Source organism: Callionymus lyra, chromosome 1 (assembly GCF_982586985.1).
Source record: "Callionymus lyra chromosome 1, fCalLyr1.hap1.1, whole genome shotgun sequence".
Classification (NCBI taxonomy): domain Eukaryota; kingdom Metazoa; phylum Chordata; class Actinopteri; order Syngnathiformes; family Callionymidae; genus Callionymus; species Callionymus lyra.
Window position 1 is genome coordinate 5,067,678 of NC_141818.1, and position 19,724 is coordinate 5,087,401.

Sequence of the window (19,724 nt, forward strand, 5' to 3'; positions counted from 1 at the left end):
ACTCCAGATGTTAAAACAAAGTTGATACTTTGTCATGAAAATATCTAAACTGATGCAGCAGTGATGACGTCACCTGATCGTTGATGCAAGTATGATCCAGTCACTCGGTACTCGTTTGGTTTTGTCTGGTGGCTCTGTTATTCTGAATTTAAAACGCTTTATTTTTTTTTTTAATTGAATTGAAAAGACTACAAATTAAAAAATATTGAATAATTGAAATGACAATATAACAAATATTTAATAACAGAAATTTAAATATAAGAAATATTGAATAATTGAAATGAATTCAACCTTTGAATATTTTAAAAATAAATTCAACCATTCAATATTCTGATGGCACGGATTTACTTCCAGAGATTAATACCAAACAAACTACTGAAGAGCATACAACACACACAAATAGCCGAATAATAGTAACTTTGTGATGTTTAACAACATTACAAAAGGTTTATACCATTTGCAATTACTATAAATGCACATGTAAATTTTGTCACTAGATCTATTTTTTATCTTGTGTTAAAATTTCGCAATTAAATGTGTTTAAAATGTTTTCGTTTGATATTTAAAAATAATAATAAAAATTTCCGTCGGACATGACGCACACACCATCTTCCGTTGGCTACGGTGCATTCGAGGGCATTAGTACATCTTAGAACCAACAAAATCACGTCTTTTTTTTTTAAACGAATACATCTTGAAATATTATTGTTTTTTAAATGTTGGTTAATTCACTATACGTGTAGCTTAAAAAAAGTAAATAAGTTCAAAAATATATGGATCTAAACTTTTTAAACGCGACCTTGCGATATTACGTCCGGGCCCTGAACGCATCATCAACCTAAACAAACCAGAGTTCACGAGCAGAACAGACTCGTTCAAGAAAATCAACTTTTACTGTCAAAAGTTTGACAATATATTTGGATTTCGGGATGTTTTTACGTCGGATTTCACGCACAAGTCTGCTCGGAGTGAGAAGAGCTAATGCTAACCTGCTGCGAGCTGAGGTGTTTGAAAAAGTCTCAGTTTGTAGCCCCTGGTTCTGGTTCTGACAGTGTTCTGGGTCCACAGAGACACCTTTGCTCCAGAAGAGACGAGGTCCGGCTCGCGGAAGAGGCCAGCAAGAAGTACGGATCTCCAGCTCCGACCATCTTCTCCAAGATCCTCGACAGGAGCCTCCCCGCGGACATCATCTACGAGGACGAGAAGGTAAACAAACACACGTGTCCATCATCCATCGAACACGTGTTTAAAAAAAGTCTCCCTCAGTGTTTGGCCTTCAGAGACGTCAGCCCTCAGGCTCCAGTTCACTTCCTGGTCATTCCAAGGCTTCCCATTCCAAGGATAAGTGAAGCCAAAGACGAGGACTGCGAGGTAAGTCAATGACATTCCATCAGAACCTCATGACACGACCACGAACCCGGGGTCAAGAGGTCAACACAAGCTACTGAAAACTACTATAAATTAGGCTTTTAAACCAAATTATAGGTATTTAATTCTCCAGCAGGCCACATAAAACAACAAGAAACCACTTTATTTAAGTGTACTATGACCAACTAATCTTGTAAAATGGTACGATGATGTATACTTTATTAAATATACTTTAAGTACACTATCAGTGGAAAGTAATATACTACCGTTCGATTCTAGTGTTTCGATGTTGACACATGAGTTATACAAATAAAATAATTCAATAATGAACAGTGTTATTGTAGGAATATTGTATAACAGTGACCAAAGGTTTCAAAATATCGGTTGTTCATAAACTAGTTCTCGGTTAATGGTTTATTTACTTGTGCGTCTTTATCGCGCCATCTACACAATTAAATTCCGTTTAGCGGCTTTACACCGCAATAAAATACACAATATGAACAATAAAATGATAGAATTCAGAAAATACATGTATCAAAAAGAATGAATACATAATTATAATATAATTAATTCACACAACAATAATAATAAATAATATACAAACATAAATAAATAATAGATGCAATTGTTCAGTATAAGTAAGTAAGTAATTTTTATTTGTATAGCGCTTTTCCAGACCAGGGTCACAAAGCGCTTAAACAATCAAAACAATATTCAATAAAGTATATACTTTAAAGGTCAAGATAAAACTGATAACACAACAGGAGTTCCAGAAAATCAAGGAAAAGCCTGAACAAATAAAAACGTCTTGGTGTTTCTTGAAGGATTATTAGTGCAACATTATTTATGGCCGCCACTTTATTTCATTTGTGTGTTTTATTGTATTTGTTATTCCTGTGAAAGTACTGCTTAAACCAATGATTATACTTTTATCATCAGCTCTTAGGTCACCTGCTGGTCGTCGCCAAGAATGTAGCCAAACAGGAGTCGCTGACCGAGGGATACAGAGTCGGTACGTTTGTTGTCAAGACGCTCACGGTCGGAAAGTTGTGTTCATGTGTTCACACCAAACACCACGTGTGCGACGAAAGCCACTGAATAAGTCGATACAGAGATAAATCTACCGGATCAGCACATTATAAATACATAAATAAATAAATACATTTGTCTAAAGGAAACACGACTTCTGTGAAAGTCAATGTCGATTGTTGTGTGTTGTGTAATTGTTGTGTGTTGTGTAATTGTTGTGTGTTGTGTCTCCGCAGTGATCAACGACGGCAAACACGGCGCTCAGTCCGTCTACCACCTTCACGTCCACGTGTTGGGAGGACGACAGTTGTCGTGGCCGCCGGGGTGATGGCGATGGTGTGACTTTGACGACCCGCTCTCTCAGGGTCACTCAAGGTCAAAGCCTTCGAATCAAAGGGTTCCTCGCGCGTGTCATCGAGCGGCGACTGCGCTTTGATGCGACTTTGAAATAAAGCCACGACGTCCTCGACTCCTCGTTGTTTAGTGTCGTTCTGTTCGTCGTGTCGACCACTTTAGCCTTGACCTCTGAGAAGGTCAGTCAGGGATCATCCAACGTGTCATTGAAACCGTCTGTATGACCTTGATTTAACTTGTGTTTCGGGAGGAAACCTGCGTTCAAGGAGCTTCGCAGAGAAGGATTCAAACAAGGTATTTTGTGTGCGTCTGTTTGAATGTGTTACTGAAAGTTATGTGTTGCGGTCCTTTGTATGTATGTTGTGTTAGTGTGTCTGTTTTTAATTAGATTTAGTACTGTGTGTGCGTTATCGTGTGTAAAGAACAAACACGTGCTTGTGTGGTGTGTGTTTCTGAAAGTTGTTTGTTGCTTTTTAGTGCTGTGTGTGTGTTTGTGTGTGTTATGGTGTACTCATGATACTGGGCTTTGTGTGTGTGTTGTATGTTGATGTTGGTGGTGTATGGCATTTGTTAGTATTGTGTGAGACCATTGATGTGTGCGTGTGTATGTGCCACTGGAATTTGTGTGTTGCTATTCTTGGTACGTATGTTTGTTGTTGTGTTTGTGTGACTTTTCTTTTGGATATACGTTTCTAGTACTATGTGTGCGTGTGTTATTTTGTACAAAGAATTGAGACATGTTTTTGTGTGGGTCTTAGTGTGATGCCTTCAATGTCTGCTATACTTGGTATGTATGTGTGTATCTGTTTTTTGATATATCTTTGTGTGTGTGTGTGTGTGTATGTGATCGTGACACATTTTTGTGTGGGTCTATTAGTGTGATGCCTTCAATGTCTGCTATACTTGGTATGTATGTGTGTATCTGTTTTTTGATATATCTTTGTGTGTGTGTGTGTGTGTATGTGATCGTGACACATTTTTGTGTGGGTCTATTAGTGTGACGCCTTTGATGTTTGAATGTGTCACTGAAAGTTGTGTGTTGCTATCCATGGTACGTATGTGTGTCTGTTTTTTTTATATATGTTTCTAGTACTGTGTGTGTGTGTGTGTTATTGTGTACAAAGAGTGAACGCATGTTTTTGTGTGGGTCTATTAGTTCGACGCCTTTGATGTTTGAATGTGTCACTGAAAGTTGTGTGTTGCCATCCTTGGTATGCATGTTTTGTTTTTTTTTGTTTTTTTAATGTGTTTCTATTAGTGTGTGTATTGTATAGATGGAACCATCATCTGATTTGTGTTTGTGTGTTATACATTGATGTTGGGGGTGAATAGTATTTGTGTTAATATTGTGCAAAACCTTTGATGTGAGAGTCTGTGCCACTGTAGGTTGTGTGTTGCTATCCCTGTGCATGTCGTGTTTGTGTGTATTTTTAAAATCTCCATCTATTATTGTGTGTGTATTGAAGGATCATGTGTTTTTATGTGGTATTTATGTCAATGTTGTGTGAGACAATATAGTTTTATTTCCGTGTGGGGCTGTGGTTGTGTGTAAGTAAGTAAGTAATTTATATTTATAGACCAGGGTCACAAAGCGCTTAAACAATCAAAACAATACTCAATAAAGTATAAACTTTAAAGGTCAAGATAATACAGAGAACAACACAGGAGTTCAAGGAAATCAAGGAAAAGCCTGAATGAATAAAGTATCTGTGTGATCATTGTTGTGTGTCGATAACCATGAGTGCGTTTGTTTGTTCAAGATGTGTGTCTTTGGAATGAATATCCCCCAACAACGCCACAAGTGTGTGTACAAGTGCGCGTGTCCTGGTGTGAGCCCCGCGGGCGGGAGTGTGGTGTGACTGTGGTGTGATTCAACAAGCAGGTGCCCTTGAGCAAGGGGTTACTGCCAGTCATCCGGGGCCAGCTTCAACTTTCACCCGCTTCCATTTAAAGATGAGCGTGAAGACGCCGGCGTCACATTTACAATAACACCTGACCAAACAGGTGCGTGTGGCTCAAGGTTCCTCTTTACGTTGGTCCACCCAGACCTGGTCCAGGGTCAAAGTCCGGACCATAAAGCACTTATCTCTTTTACAATGATCCTCCTGGACCAGTTCTGCCAGGACTCGACCCACTTTATGACTATTTTCGGGTCATTAATGGGACAAACAAAAGTTCAAACAACGAGACACAAATGCGTATTTTTCCATGTGTCAGGTTTCAGGTCTGGATCACCTTGAAGACCCGGGTCATATTTGTTTGGTGGCACTCTAACTGGTCGGCCTGATCGCGTCGCTCCCGGAGGAGGCGTGTGTGAAGACCCGACCTCTGCAGCTCGGCTCCCATAGGCTGCTATTTGGACCCAGGGGGACGACAGTGGAGCACCTGTGAGAGCAAAGGTCGCGGCCGGGCTGCACACTGGTGCCGGCGACGGGTCCGAGTCATTCAGACGCGTCTCAGCAGGAGGTAAGAGCTCGCGGAGCCTGGATCGAGTCATCAACAGTCGTTCTTGTCGTCAGTTAAACCTCCCTTAATACGATCATTCTTACCTGCAGCATCAATCCTGGCTCATCCTGCAGCTTTAACTTTAATACATTCATGTGTAACTTCACTGTAGATTGTTCTCCTCTAATATTACTTTATTTTGCTGATATAAATCTGAACAAAGATCTAATTTTACCTTTTTATTATTATATTCAATACAAGCTTTAATGTTTATACTTTGTCTGATCCTCACTTTGTGTTTATGCCTCATTATTATTTGAGAATATTCTATTTTTAAGGAGAATAAACTAATAAAGTGTCATTTGAATGTTTAACAATAATCTATTTTATCATTTTAAATTCACATCTATCATTATTTTTGTCTTAATATTATTTTTGACTTATTTACTTGTGATTTCTGAATTTATCACATTATATTTATGATTAATAAAATATACATTTTGGGATTTTTAATGTCTGTTAATATACATTCTTTGACCTTTATTTCTAAAAATATTTAATTTTACCGTTTTATTTTATTATTGACATTTGAAATTTTAACCTTCCTCATCATTTTTAAGTACCGGTACCTCGTGTGCGTAATCACCACTGCCAAGGAGGTTAAGTTTGAAGCTAATGTTGTTGTTTTTTTTGTATATGTTTTCCTTCACCCTTTGAGAAGCAACTTAAGACATTCGTATTTGTTCTTTTCCCTGAGACTCCTGTGTTTGTCTTACGTGTCTTGATCTTGTTTTTTTAAAGTACATATTTTAACTGTGTATTGTTTGTGTTTGTTAAAGCGCTTCGTGACCCTGGTCTAGAAATAACCATGACTTACTTACTTAGTTACTACTGCCACCTGCACCTATGGATTCATAATATTTACAATGATAAAACATAAACGAGCTGCTTGGCATGTGTCTGTGCTCTCCGAGTGCTTTTCTAGTTCAAATTCCGTGTCACGTGACAGTTATTTTCCACCAATTTATTTGTATAGCGCTTTTCCAGACCAGGCAGATATTGTTCCATTTTCTCCGAGAGTGAGTGCTTTCTTTATGGTATGTTTAACCCTATTAAATATCTGATCATTCATGAGTTGAATTTAATATATAAACAATTAAAAATACACATATTTTAAACTCAACTTAAAAAAATATTCTTGCTATTATGTCACATCTTGAAGCTTCATTTCACAGTTTGGGATTTCAAAAGTAAACATAATGATCCCGTATCGTCGTTCAGCTCCAAGACGACTGATAATGTCTTAACATGTGAAAACTCTTATCAATTGTGTATCATGAAGGATAATGGATAGTTGTAAGAATGAAATAAAAACCCTATAGTCGTATCAAGAGACTAGTGATGAATAATAGAAATAAATGTCAAATATTATTAGTTAGTTTGTACTAATAAAAAACACCAAACTGCAGAATTATAAAAATGTGGATGATAACTATTAAGAAATTCATTTTTTTTAATCTCAAACATGTTGACTTTGACACTTCCATGTTGCCACACCGACCCGTCGTAAAAGCTTATGAGCTTCGACACGCAAAGAGTCGCGACCTGTGGAGTCTCTGCTGTGTTGACAGATTGAAATCACACACATTTGAGATACAGCTTCAATCTGCAGCCTCGGTCCAGCAGAGACGAGTGAAGCACTTCCAGAAGTCAGTCGTGAGTTTGGTGCGAAGCAAAGAGACGAAGGAAGTACAAACCTTCAACAAAAAAAGGGGAAACACGTTCATGAAGGAGAAGCGTGTTGTTGATTTAAAGTCATGAAGTTGTTGATGATCATAAAACATGAAACACGTTATTCACAATAACAAACACTAGAGGGAGCTGTTATACCATTTCACTACCGACGAATTTTGAAAAACCATGAATTCAAAATTTAAATTCACAACAATTCATCCTACTCTTGACACCGCTTGTTGACGCTTTCTATTATGTCACTCACTTCCAGCACTTTCACTTTCACCATGAGCGTCCAGGACATTCTGAGCAGCGAAGTCCCGGCCTTCGGGGAACCTCTCAGGTAGAATAAACTGAACTAAACGGAACTAAACTGATCATCCCCATCGTTGACCACTGATCTTCCTCCTCAGCAGTCCCGCCAAAGAGGAACATTCACCAGCCGAGAGCGAGGCAGTGAAAGACGGGGACACGGTGACCCCGAATGGAGGAGCAGAAGAGTTTCAACACCCGCTACAGGTGCAAGAAATAGGCCCCGAGGACGGCGAGGAGAAGCCTGATCCACCGTGTGAACCTCGGAAGTCTATGAAAATGATGAGCTCTGGTAAGCTTTGATTCCAAGAACGTTTCGTTTAGTTACTCTGTACATCATCGTTTAAATTAAATAATCATAACTATTCAACTTTATAACATGATAATTACTCTAGACATTAGTAATCAAACTGAGATGTTAATTCTTTTTAGTTTTTCTGTTGACAAGACAGTGTCCAGATGTTTCCAGCATCTCTGGCCTTTAAAACATTTAAAGAATGATTTCTTTGTGATGGTTAAGAGTAAGATTATAGTGATAAACATGTGAATCAACACTGAACTCAACTCAACAAAAATCCCCTTCAGACTCTTTACACAACTTGTCTTCGTCTCACTCCCTCTCAGTGAACCCATCCTTGACGCTATCATGTGATCAGGGTATTCTTCATCGTGGACAGCTTTCATTTTCTAGAGTTATGGTACTTGGAAGTTTGTTTAACTCTTGACTCAAGCGCGGCTGAACGAGAGCTACCATAATGACAGATGTATAAGTGCAGAGCTTATGTTCTCTTCTTTTAGACCCGTTGAATTCTCTACAAGTAGTTGGGATGAACTTATGAGTCGTTACGATCATTTCAAAATGTGAATTTCATTGTTCCGTGACAAGAAAATGTTGTTTTTGGCAGACATGAGGCTGCAGAGGGGATTTTAAATGATTGATTCTTGTCTATAGTCAAAAGTGTTTTACCTTTAGACTAATTTAATGAGTTTAAATTAAATAAACAAAAGCTAAAAGATCGTAGTTTATTTGTTTTAAAGAAACAAGTATAGTTGTAAAAATTTGAATCAGTTTAAAAGATGATAAATGTCAAAAGATCATATTTAAATGAGTTTAAAATGAAAATTTAAATGAGTTAAAAGTAAAATAAATACAATTTGGAAGATCACAGTTTAATACATTTAAAATCAAATAATTACAAGGTAAAATATCTTTCTTTAATTAGTTTAGTTTAGATTAAAACTCTAAATATAAGCTAACTCTAATATCATGGGTTTAAAATATATATAATCTAAAAGATCCTACATAAATTAGTCTAAAATCAAGTAAATATAATATTTCAATTTAAAATAAACAGTATTTAAGGATGCGATTCAAATAAAATGAATGAAAGCTGAAAGATCAAACTTTATTTATAAAATAACGCTAAATTATTATGAATTGAAATAAGATAAGCGCTGAACGATCTTGTATAGATTAGTTTAAATAGAGTGTATTTAGTGTAAAAAGAGAGTATTTTTAAAACTACAATCAATTTTTTAAATATATTGTTTTTGAAAATATATATTAAAACTAAAAAGAGTTTGATGTAAATCTAAAGCTGAACAAAGACATTTGACATTCATCTCATTTCATGTCTCCGATAGCAGTTGTGTTACAACTAACGTACGGCGCCTGACAGAATACTTGACGCACTTCTCCGTCACTCTGTGCAAACAAAGTTTGTCTCTCAAACATTAAAGCAAACACTGGAGGCTTAACTTAAACATGTGGTCGGAGGGAAAAAAAAAGGCCTGAAACTAGAAAAAAAATTAACCAGGATGTTCCCTTAGGTTTGACGGCAACACAGGGAAGTTCAGGGTCGTTTGTAGTCACGAAAAGGGGGCGTCGTCTGCACCAGAAGTCCTGCCTCCAAACCTGACTAGTGGGTTCCTTTTTCATCTCAGGTGTCAAAAACCAGCTTCCGTATCTGCTGCAGAACCTGCATATCCAGTCGTCCTCCTAACACTCCCACAGATGTAGCCCAGAGATGTCCGCAGCCGCGCGACATTCTTCTTTCCTCCTCTGCTGTCGCTCCGTCCACCTTCCGTCTGAACCATGCCGTGCAAATGCTGCCACCCGTCTGCCCACACAGATCCGGGCACTCAGATCCCCCTGCCGGCGACGGCGTCTCTGGCCCCGGCCGAGTGCCTGTGGAGCGTCAGGAAGGACCAGGCGGTGAGGCTGAGGATGGAGGACTCGGGCGCAGCCTCGGAGACGCCCATCACCGTCGGGCAGATGTTCCGGCAGACGGTGGAAGGGTTCGGGGATCACCCGGCTCTGGGGGTCAAGAAGGAGGGCCAGTGGGAGACCGTGACCTGGAGGGAGTACTACGACCAGTGCCGGGCCGCCGCCAAGAGCTTTCTGAAGGTTGGTGTTTGCTCTCGATCCAGGCCCTTCTGCACATAGTCGGTGTTGAACTATTGAAATAAGGCTGACCATGTTAACTGGAAACTATTGTTCAGGAAAATGCAATTACTGTCTACAACAGTGGTGGGCAAATACGTTTTAAAGGGGCTGTTGTGAGGGACAATAGAGCGGAAAAGTATTAAATAAGTTAATAAAAATGAGGCTAAATGTGCTTAAACAAATGTATCTAATGTAAAAGCATTTTTTCCAAATATTTTTATGTGGACTTCAATTGTTTTGAGGAACAATAAATACTTGCAAAAATAACAAAGACGGAGGACAAAAGACCTGAAACACGAACCTATAGTCATACTTAGAGACTGGTGATGAATAATAGGAATAAATATCAAATCTAATGGTTAGTTCGTACGAATAAAAAACACCAAAAGTATAAAAATGTGGATGATAATTATTAAGACATTTTTTAATCTCCAAAAATAAATTTATTACAAAGTGATGAAATTAATCCCACTTAATGTGATTCATGTGTCAATAATGTGAAGCTCCCGACAAGATTATTACGCCGAGAAAGTTCACGACTGCATTTGTAGACACAATGTTATGTATCCAGTCGGCCTGGGAAACGCTCACTGTGTCCCACAAGACTTTATGGAAGAGTCCGGGGAGGAGGGGGGGGGGCTTATTTACTCAGGTGGTCGCCATGGTGACGCATCCTCAGGCGATTAGAAGATTTCTAATCTAAGAGCATTGGTCGGATTCCGCCTGGTCAAAAATCCAACCAAGAATTTGGTCGTTTCCCACAGCAAGTCCCTCGAAGTCTCTCGAGACAAACGTCTGTCAAACATTCTTGCACTGTCGCCATATTTCAAACTAAAACCACCAAAATATTTCCTCCAGCAAAACAAACACTTAAACTTAAGTAAGAAATGTGCTTCAGGCCACGCTAAATGGGTTCAGTGGCCATTTGTGGCCCCCGGGGCTGAAATGAAGACATATTCGGAAGACTGAAAAATTCTTTAAGACTAGTAAGACTAGTCACATTAATCCGCTGAGTCGGCGTAAAGTGAAAAGCATAAGGGTAGAGTTCAAACGTGGAACGATCTTCCTGACATTAAAAAAGTTCCCGCTGCGTCCTCGGGTCTCTGGCCGTAAACAAACACTTGGGCGTGTGAATCTGTCGTCTCGTCTCGTCTCCGATTTCCTTCGCGAGCCGCCGAGGTGTGATGTAGGTCAACGGGAACACGCATTAAACATGCATGTGTGAGCTTTTGTTTTTTTGTTTTTTTCATCAGCTGGGACTCGAGCGCTTCCGTGGAGTCGGCATTCTGGGATTCAACTCGCCGGAATGGTTCATCGCAGACATCGGCTGCATACTGGCGGGGTGAGGTCACGGAAGGTGGATTTATTATGTTGTATTCGAGGATCAGAAGAATTGTGAGAAATGTAAAGCATTTTCATTAACATAAAATGAAAAGACACTGAGGGTTTTTCAGTCTAATCTTTAATACTAATATTTATCATTTTAGTCTTTGTTTTTTACTTTATTCAAATTAAAATTATATAAATATTTTACTTCAGTTTATTTGTTTTTTTCAACCAAATTTTTTTAATTCTCTTAAGAAATACACATTTTATTCATTTAATATAGTTTAATATATTTATTTATGTTAGATCGTGGATACTAAAATGTGCGGCCCTTGATTTATTATGTTTTTATGTTCAGGCACAGCCTTTGTTCGATGACATATGGTTATAGAATAAAGTTTATGAAATTAAATGGTTTTAAAGCTTTTGACTAGGATGGAACAGGTTTAAAAAAAATTACCAGTGAAACACAAAAATGCATAAACATTAAGCAACTGAATGTAATATCAAATTTGTCAAAGTGCTTGTCATTTATTTCCTGATAAAAATCATTATTTAGATTTATTTTTAATATTAATAATTTGTCTTTTACTTTACTTTGTTTTTCAAATTTTAAACTTTTTTTAAAGGATTATTTAGGTTATGTAAAAATAAAAAGTTGATCCATCTTTGGGAGAAAAAGCGCTCGTTATAGATCATTATTTTATCCCTTCAAGGCTACATTTCAAATGTTTCCAATAGTTCACAAGGGTTCAGTGACTTTTTTTAATCCGACTCTCCTGATACTATAAAGTTCTCGTCAGTTCAAGAGAAGTTAACCATTAGTTTCAGCTCTTCCGACGATTGATTTCGGGGATTAATCATATCAGTTCCACTTTGTTTCCTTTTTCACCATCTATTGATCAATCCGGTCAAATATTTGATGTGTGCCGCAGGGGTCTGGCGGCCGGGATCTACACCACCAACTCTCCGGAGGCGTGTCAGTACGTGGCTGCCAACTGCGAGGCCAACGTCCTGGTGGTGGAGAACCAGAAGCAGCTGGAGAAGATCCTGCAGGTGACGACACCGTGACCACCGTCACTTCGGTGTTGGGAGTTGAAAGTTCAGCATTCACAAGGCCAGCATGTTTCACCACAGGTGAAGGATCATCTACCACACCTGAAGGCGATTGTGCAGTACAAGGGTGAGCTGCACCTGAAGGCTCCGGACCTTTACACGGTTAGTTTTTAACTCCATTAATCCAACAATGTTTCAGGTGTCCACATAGGCTTGTTCCCTGTTGGACTTTATTAAAGACTCTTTCTGTCGCAATCCTGTAGATTTTGTATAATGATGAAGACGCAGTGACCTCTTTTTTTTACCCCAGTTCTTATTGTAGCATCTCACCTCCAACTGTGGCGTCTTTTGATCCACTGTGGCATGATCTGATCTCACTAGTCCAGCTTCTGTTCTCACTGTGGCATCTTCACCTCTTACTTTCTTTTGTATTTCCCACAACATATTTTTCCTCACAAAGACTTTTATCTAATCTCACAGTGTCATTATCTGTCAAGATAACTTCTTGCTTACGAGCTCTACTGTGGCAGTAAGATAAGAAGGCTTCTTATCTTTTTATCTTATCTCAGCTCTCGCTGTGGTACCTTCTTATCTCATTGTGGCATCTTCTTTCCTCACTGTGACATCTTTTTTCTTCCTGTGGCATCTCCAGCTCTCATTGTTGTATTCTCAGCTCTAATGGGCATCTTCTTATCTCACTGTGGCATCTTCTGCTCTCACATTGGCATCTTCTTATCTCACTGTGGCATCTTCTTATCTCACAGTGGCATCTTCTTATCTCACAGTGGCATCTTCTTATCTCACTGTGGTATCTTTTATCTTACTGTGGCATCTTCTTATCTGACAGTGGCATCTTATCTCACTGTGATATCTTTTATCTTACTGTGGCATCTTCTTATCTCACTGTTGCATATTCTGTTCTCAGAGTGGCATCTTCTTATCTCACTGTGGTATCTTTTATCTTACTGTGGCATCTTCTTATCTCACTGTTGCATCTTCTGTTCTCAGAGTGGCATCTTCTTATCTCACTGTGGTATCTTTTATCTTACTGTGGCATCTTCTTATCTCACAGTGGCATCTTCTTATCTTACTGTGGCATCTTCTTATCTCACAGTGGCATCTTCTTATCTCACAGTGGCATCTTCTTATCTCACTGTGGTATCTTTTATCTTACTGTGGCATCTTCTTATCTCACTGTTGCATCTTCTGTTCTCAGAGTGGCATCTTCTGCTCTCACAGTGGCATCTTCTTATCTCACTGTGGCATCTTCTGTTCTCAGAGTGGCATCTTCTGCTCTCACAGTGGCATCTTCTTATCTCACAGTGGCATCTTCTTATCTCACTGTGGCATCTTACAGTGTTTCTTCCCATGGTTCTTAATGGGGCATCTTCTGTTGTGACGGTGGTTCTAAGTTGTGGTTTCCCAGCTCACAGTGGCAAGTGTATTTTCTTTATTTTTGCAGCGTCATGAGCTCATATAATTCCATAGCAGCTAGTTTGAGTCACAGTAAGTTCGAATAAATTCACCCGTGTTATAGGAATATAAATGGGGGACCATGTGTCACTCAAAAGAAGCAGTCACTGCATCTAAGTTTGAAAGATGGGTTCTTCACTTACATGGTGATTTCAACAGTGGGATGAATTCATGAAACTGGGCGAAGACTATCCTGACGAGCAGCTCAACGCAGTGATCGACTGTCAACGCCCCAATGAGTGCTGCACTCTCATCTACACCTCGGGGACCACCGGCCCCCCAAAAGGCGTCATGCTGAGCCACGACAATGTGAGTGTTTTACTGGACAAGACCAGCTTTAGTTCCTCGAAAATTCAAATCATTTCTTCTTCCGCACAGTGGACGTGGACGGCAAACGCGGCCGGTAGAGACGCTGGTCTGAACTACACAGGGGAGGTTGTGGTCAGTTATCTACCTCTGAGCCATGTGGCCGCGCAACTCAACGACATGTACATCAGCATGAAGTTTGCCGCCACAACCTACTTTGCGGATCCGGACGCTCTTAAGGTGAGGACGTGTTCTCGTTCGTCCCCGTCGTATCTTTATTGTGTGAATGCTGGGAAGCAATCACACAGTTGAGATCCTGTTTTCTTCTGACATAAACGTTGTGCCTCTTCTCCCCCCCACAAATTTTATCTGAGTTGAACCCTTAAAACTTTTATCAATTCAGCTTGTTTCTGAAATGCGGGCTATGTTCTAGCTCTCTTTTATCTCTTCCAGTCTTTCTTTTATTCCTATTTTTCTACCCCATTCATTTCAATGGGGAAAACTTTTACTACTAATTCTACAACTACTTTTATTTTTCTAATACTTATATTTGTACTACTAATTCCACTTCTACTACTTTTACTACTAATTCTACTGCTACTTTTATTTTTCTATTACTTCTTATTTTACTACAAATTCAATTTCTTCTACTTTAACTACTAATTCTAGCAATACTTCCACTACTGCTTCTTGTACAACTTCTTCTCCTTTTACTACTAATTCTACAATTACTTTTATTTTTCTAATACTTATATTTGTACTATTAATTCAATTTCTTCTACTTTAACTACTAATTCTAGCAATACTTCCACTACTACTTCTACTTCTTCTACTTTTACTACTAATGCTACAACTACTTTTATTTTTCTAATACTTATATTTGTACTATATTTGTACTACTAATTCCACTTATTCTACTTTTACTACTAATTCTACTACTACTTTTATTTTTCTAATACTTATATTTGTACTATATTTGTACTACTAATTCCACTTCTTCTACTTTTACTACTAATTCTACTACTACTTTTATTTTTCTAATACTTATATTTGTACTACTAATTCCACTTCTTCTACTTTAACTACTAATTCCACTTGTTCAACTTTTAATATTAATTCCACTACTTCTTCCACAGCACAGCAGGGTCAGCATTCACACTGCATATTTTCAGGAAATGCACTCCTTCTAGTTTACCCAGAATATTTCCTCCTCAGGGATCACTTGGGGCGACGCTGAAAGAGGTGCGACCGACCGCCTTCTTAGCCGTCCCGCGGGTTTGGGAGAAGATGCAGGAGAAGATGAAGGCGGCGGGTGCCAAAGCCTCGCCGCTGAGGAAGAGGGTGGCAGACTGGGCCAAGTCCATCGGTCTGCAGTACAACTACAGTGTCATGAACGGGTACGAAAAGTGTTCCGTCGGGAAATCGCTCCTCAAGATATTTGGACTTTAATATAAGAGGTTTCAGGGAGAACCTGGTGCCCTGGGGCTACATGCTGGCCGACAATCTGGTCTTCAAGAAGGTCCGCGCGGCACTGGGTCTGGACCGGTGTAAGCTCGCCTTTTGCGGCGCCGCCCCCATCACCAAAGACACGCTGGAGTACTTCATGAGCCTGAACATCCCAGTGATGGAAATGTACGGCATGAGCGAGAGCTCCGGACCTCATACCGTCTCGGTGAGCAACAGCTACCACATCACAAGGTCAGTCACAGCGACAGGTCAAGGTCGGAGGTGAGGGGATATTTTTGGGTCTACACTCAACTGCTGGTTTTTCTTGGGGTGCAGCTGCGGGAAGGCGATGTCCGGCTGCAAGGTGAAACTGGACAAACCGGACGAGGAAGGCAACGGGGAGATCTGCTTCTGGGGTCGGAACGTGTTCATGGGCTACCTGGACATGGCGGATAAAACCGAGGAGGCTCTCGACCAGGACGGCTGGCTGCACTCGGGGGATCTGGGGAGACTGGACTCGAAGGAGTTCCTCTACATCACCGGGCGCATCAAAGGTCAGCTTAAATGTAGTCCCTCAGTCATTCCCCAACGCTTGCCATTATACCCTATTCTATACTCTAGGGGTCTCTTGACTAGAGTCACGCGGAGAAAAACTTCGAAGCCTAAAATATTGGGCCAGGTTTTTGGTTGACGTGACCCACATAAAATACGTACAACCAGAATTAATAGACAATTTGCAAACGATTATACAACGTGCTGTTGATTTTGAGAAGATTTAAGGAGTTTTTAGTGCGTCGAATAGTACAAAACTAGGTAAGCACAAAGCTCCGGTTCTCAACTTCTAGATCATGTTGGAAATTTCTAGTTCGGGTAAACATTGGAGGAGATACAGGGGTTTAAAAAAGTCAATGACACCATCCTGGTCGTCTCCCAGTCGACAAATGAACGGTAGCCTAAGCACGCTGAGTCGATGGAGAAAGAAATCCTGACAGGAATCTGGTCTTCCAGAGCTGATCATCACGGCCGGCGGGGAGAACATCCCTCCCGTCCCCATCGAGGACGCGCTGAAGTCCGAGGTGGAGATCATCAGCAACGCCATGTTGATCGGCGACAAGCTCAAGTTCCTCTCGATGATGCTGACGCTCAAAGTGAGTCGAGAATCCTATTTTAACCTCAGTGATAGAAGCAGCTCCGCCCGGAGGCACGCTAGACAAACAAGAGTCTTTTGTCTGCACAGTGTGTCGCGGACGACAACGGGGAGCCGACGGACCAGCTGAGCCCCGAGGCGTTGGACTTCTGCCAGAGCTGCGGCTCCAGAGCCACCACCGTCTCGGAGATCGTGGCGAACAAGGAGCCCGTCGTCTACAAGGCCATCCAGGAGGGCGTAGAGCGGATCAACGCCAGAGCCACCTCCAACGCCCAGAAGGTCCAGAAGTGGGTCATCCTGGACCACGACTTCTCCATCACGGGCGGAGAACTGGGTGAGTTCAGTAGGTGAAAAGTCAGCGTGAAATAAGATCCTCGTCGTCAACCTTGAATCATCTTGTCAATCACGACTCGAGCATCTGGTTCCACATACCGACGACTGCATTCCAGCCCAGATCGTTTTTAATCGTCGTCAGGAGATGGAAGATTAACTCACCTTTCACCTGCTTCAGGTCCCACCATGAAGCTGAAGCGACCCGTCGTGGTGAAGATGTACCAGGACAAGATCGACGAGATGTACGCGGTGGCTGCAGAGAGACAGTAGATGAGACCGACGTCGAACACTCTCCAGAGCCTGAGCTCTGATTCATGTACATACGATCTCAGGATGCACTTTTATATGTATATAAACCATCTTGTATGAGCCAAACCTCAGGAGCACGTGCAGGGTGAGAGCAGGAGTGTCGCCGTAACTTCAAAAAGTTTGGTTGCTTTTTTTTTTTTAACGTTTCTCTCCATTTGCGTGTACGATGTTTCAGGTCATTGGAGAAAAAAAACGTTTTCAGTCTAATTCGAGGTTCATCTGGAGTTTGGAAGCTGTCCATGAAAATGTACAGTTCCAAAGGTTGACGTGGAATAATTAATAACTTTATTTATACATCAAGATGTCTGACTTTTCGATTTTTAAGTACATGTTTTGAAGTCTAAATTTGATCTTAAGATTTTGACATATTTAACTTTCAATCATACATTTATTTTTAATTTAAAAATGTTGTTTTTAAGCATCAAAAAACAAGTTTGAAAGTTAGATATAAATTATTAAATTAAAATGTTAGTCTAGTTTAGTTTCAGCCGATATTAATCTGATATAAATTGACTTTCTTTATAATTTACAGTTCACTAAATTTATACATTTACATTCCTCTGAATATCTTTCTATAATATCAGTTAAATTTAGACATTACTAGTCTAGTTAAACATCTGTTAATAAATAATTTTAACCTGAGATCCCTCTTTGATTTTGAAGGCTGAATTAAAAGTGCTTTTCTCCGATGACCACGACACAGTTCAAACAACACTCCACTTTCTACTTGCATGAAGAATCAAAAAGGAAATGCGTGCGACTCCAAAAGATGCCCAAAGGTGTGAATGTTGAGAATGTACTGCTGTGTGAGTGCGAGCGGCGATCGGACGACGGCTCCGCTAATGAGTGTTAGGAAATGACGAATGTGAGAATCATTAACAAGCAAACCCTGCAAACATGTGACACAAACATTGTCGACCCGTCGGGAGCGACGAGGCTCTCGTTCCTCTGCATGTTTCATGAAGATTGTCAATAAAGAATGTTTGATTTTGATCAAGTCGTCGTGGGTTTGTTACGCGTCAAACTAGACACCACTCACTTTAAACATTATGACAACCCCCCCCCCCCCCTTAGAGTTGGATATGTTTCTCACCTGTTGAACCTTGACCTTAACGGGTCACCTGAAGCTTAACCCCCATTAGATTTGGATATGTTTCTCACCTGTTGAACCTTGACCTTAACGGGTCACCTGAAGCTACAATATTCTGAGAATCCTTTATAATAAAGGTCGGTTAGTGACGGAATTTCAAACGTTGAAACTTTTTATTTTTCTATACATCTTTTCTATAATCTTTTAAATAATTAATAATCTAAGTTAAGTTTAATACGTTTATTTTAATAGTTAATATATTCAAAAGTTATTTTTAGTTTTTAAATTCAATCGTTTGTTTTTTCATAATTGATAAAAACCTTTTTTTTAAAGAATAGATTTTTTTTAACACATTATTCTAATAATTGAACAATACATTTGTATATTTAAATGCATTATAATACATGTCTTATTGTATTTAGATGATAAAATATAGAATTAAAAAAATGCATTTTTGAATTATTTGAAATAGAATATCAAACTATGCGTAAATGGAAATATTCATGTTTTTCAACCTCTCAACTAACAAATGATTGAATTAAATTATTCTTAATTAAATTCAATATTTCAGTATAGAAATTGTCTAATTCAACTATATAAAAAAATACATTTCTTAAAAAACATTTACCATTGATTGAATATCAATACCAAAGACACTGATACACTTATTTAGTTATGTAAATAAATTAAAATCTGCCTTGTTTTTGACACATTCGCCATTCTGAGTGAGATCATTTAGGAAATGCTCCTTAAGAAATGAAAACTGCAAGTAAAAATGTGTGCTAGTTCTTCAAAAAGAGACGTAGAAACTACCCTTCCAACAATCTCTCCAGATCATCAAGCATTGGAAACTACCTACATTACCCAAAATGCATCTCCAATTCCATTTTTTCAATTAATTCTTATGTTTAATAAATATTCTACCGAACACGAGTCGTCTCTAGACAGTTGAGTGCAACTACTTCAAAAGTTGTGCTATTTTACATCACCTGTTTAGGAAAAACTAACAAGAATCATCTAAAACTTCTTCGAGCAGATATCCAGATGACATGGATGTACACATAAGTCATGCTACCTTCACTCCAGCTGCTCAATTATTGAATGTTTCATCACCGGAGACAGGTTCACTCCAGGAGATGAGCCAACGCTGCAGGTAATTATGGGTAATGAAACAAACCTGAGCAGGTTAATGAGCTTTGTTTTTTTCTACCACATATTTCACACATGATCCTTATTTATGGCCCTTGGTCATGTGATCTCTGCGCTCCAGTTCAGAAACTATTGCAAATATGTCCAGAAGATATCAGATGACATTCTTCAGGCTAATCTCGCTCCCCGTCAAATAACGCGACGACGAACCAGCAGAAATGTTTGAGTTTTAGACCGAGAAAGATTTGAATGACGCCGGCGAGTTGATCGACCGGATAGTCTTGAAAAAATGTATAGATAGATAGAAAGATAGATAAACCTTATAGGAGGTGAAGACGTGCGTCAGTGTTTCAAGCTGATGCTGAAGTAATAGTTCATATGAAGGTAGAGAAACCGGAGAA

General features: G+C 39.5%; 2 protein-coding genes across 4 annotated transcripts; both read left to right on the top strand.

The window, feature by feature from the left end:
• Window positions 1-634: 634 nt before the first annotated feature.
• On the top strand, window positions 635-2,866 carry hint2 (histidine triad nucleotide binding protein 2). Its single transcript, XM_087794711.1, has 5 exons — window positions 635-1,004; window positions 1,069-1,206; window positions 1,267-1,371; window positions 2,308-2,380; window positions 2,634-2,866. Exons 1-5 carry the CDS (start codon window positions 930-932, stop codon window positions 2,723-2,725), a joined length of 483 nt encoding a protein of 160 aa, XP_087650837.1. The 5' UTR covers window positions 635-929; the 3' UTR covers window positions 2,726-2,866.
• Window positions 2,867-2,944: 78 nt separating this feature from the next.
• On the top strand, window positions 2,945-18,077 carry LOC148087548 (long-chain-fatty-acid--CoA ligase ACSBG2-like). 3 transcript variants are annotated; one of them, XM_087789261.1, is made up of 16 exons: window positions 2,945-3,045; window positions 4,969-5,217; window positions 7,202-7,273; window positions 7,344-7,534; window positions 9,375-9,649; window positions 10,942-11,030; window positions 11,950-12,070; window positions 12,152-12,232; window positions 13,703-13,852; window positions 13,922-14,089; window positions 15,065-15,246; window positions 15,314-15,547; window positions 15,632-15,849; window positions 16,304-16,443; window positions 16,533-16,776; window positions 16,954-18,077. In XM_087789261.1, the coding sequence occupies exons 3-16, from the start codon at window positions 7,218-7,220 to the stop codon at window positions 17,043-17,045; spliced, it is 2,241 nt and encodes a 746-aa protein (XP_087645387.1). In that variant the 5' UTR covers window positions 2,945-3,045; window positions 4,969-5,217; window positions 7,202-7,217; the 3' UTR covers window positions 17,046-18,077. The 3 variants fall into 3 exon arrangements, with proteins under 3 accessions (XP_087645387.1, XP_087645402.1, XP_087645393.1); XM_087789276.1 differs by having other exon boundaries at window positions 7,347-7,534; XM_087789267.1 differs by lacking the exon at window positions 4,969-5,217 and having other exon boundaries at window positions 2,948-3,045.
• Window positions 18,078-19,724: the final 1,647 nt, after the last annotated feature.

Coding starts and splice junctions, on each gene's coding strand:
- hint2 (XM_087794711.1), top strand. CDS start 930: ATGTTTTTACGTCGGATTTCACGCACAAGTCTGCTCGGAGTGAGAAGA. Junction 1,207..1,266: donor TCATCTACGAGGACGAGAAG/GTAAACAAACAC, acceptor AGTCTCCCTCAG/TGTTTGGCCTTCAGAGACGT. Junction 1,372..2,307: donor CCAAAGACGAGGACTGCGAG/GTAAGTCAATGA, acceptor TTTTATCATCAG/CTCTTAGGTCACCTGCTGGT.
- LOC148087548 (XM_087789261.1), top strand. CDS start 7,218: ATGAGCGTCCAGGACATTCTGAGCAGCGAAGTCCCGGCCTTCGGGGAA. Junction 15,548..15,631: donor AACAGCTACCACATCACAAG/GTCAGTCACAGC, acceptor CTTGGGGTGCAG/CTGCGGGAAGGCGATGTCCG. Junction 16,777..16,953: donor CATCACGGGCGGAGAACTGG/GTGAGTTCAGTA, acceptor CACCTGCTTCAG/GTCCCACCATGAAGCTGAAG.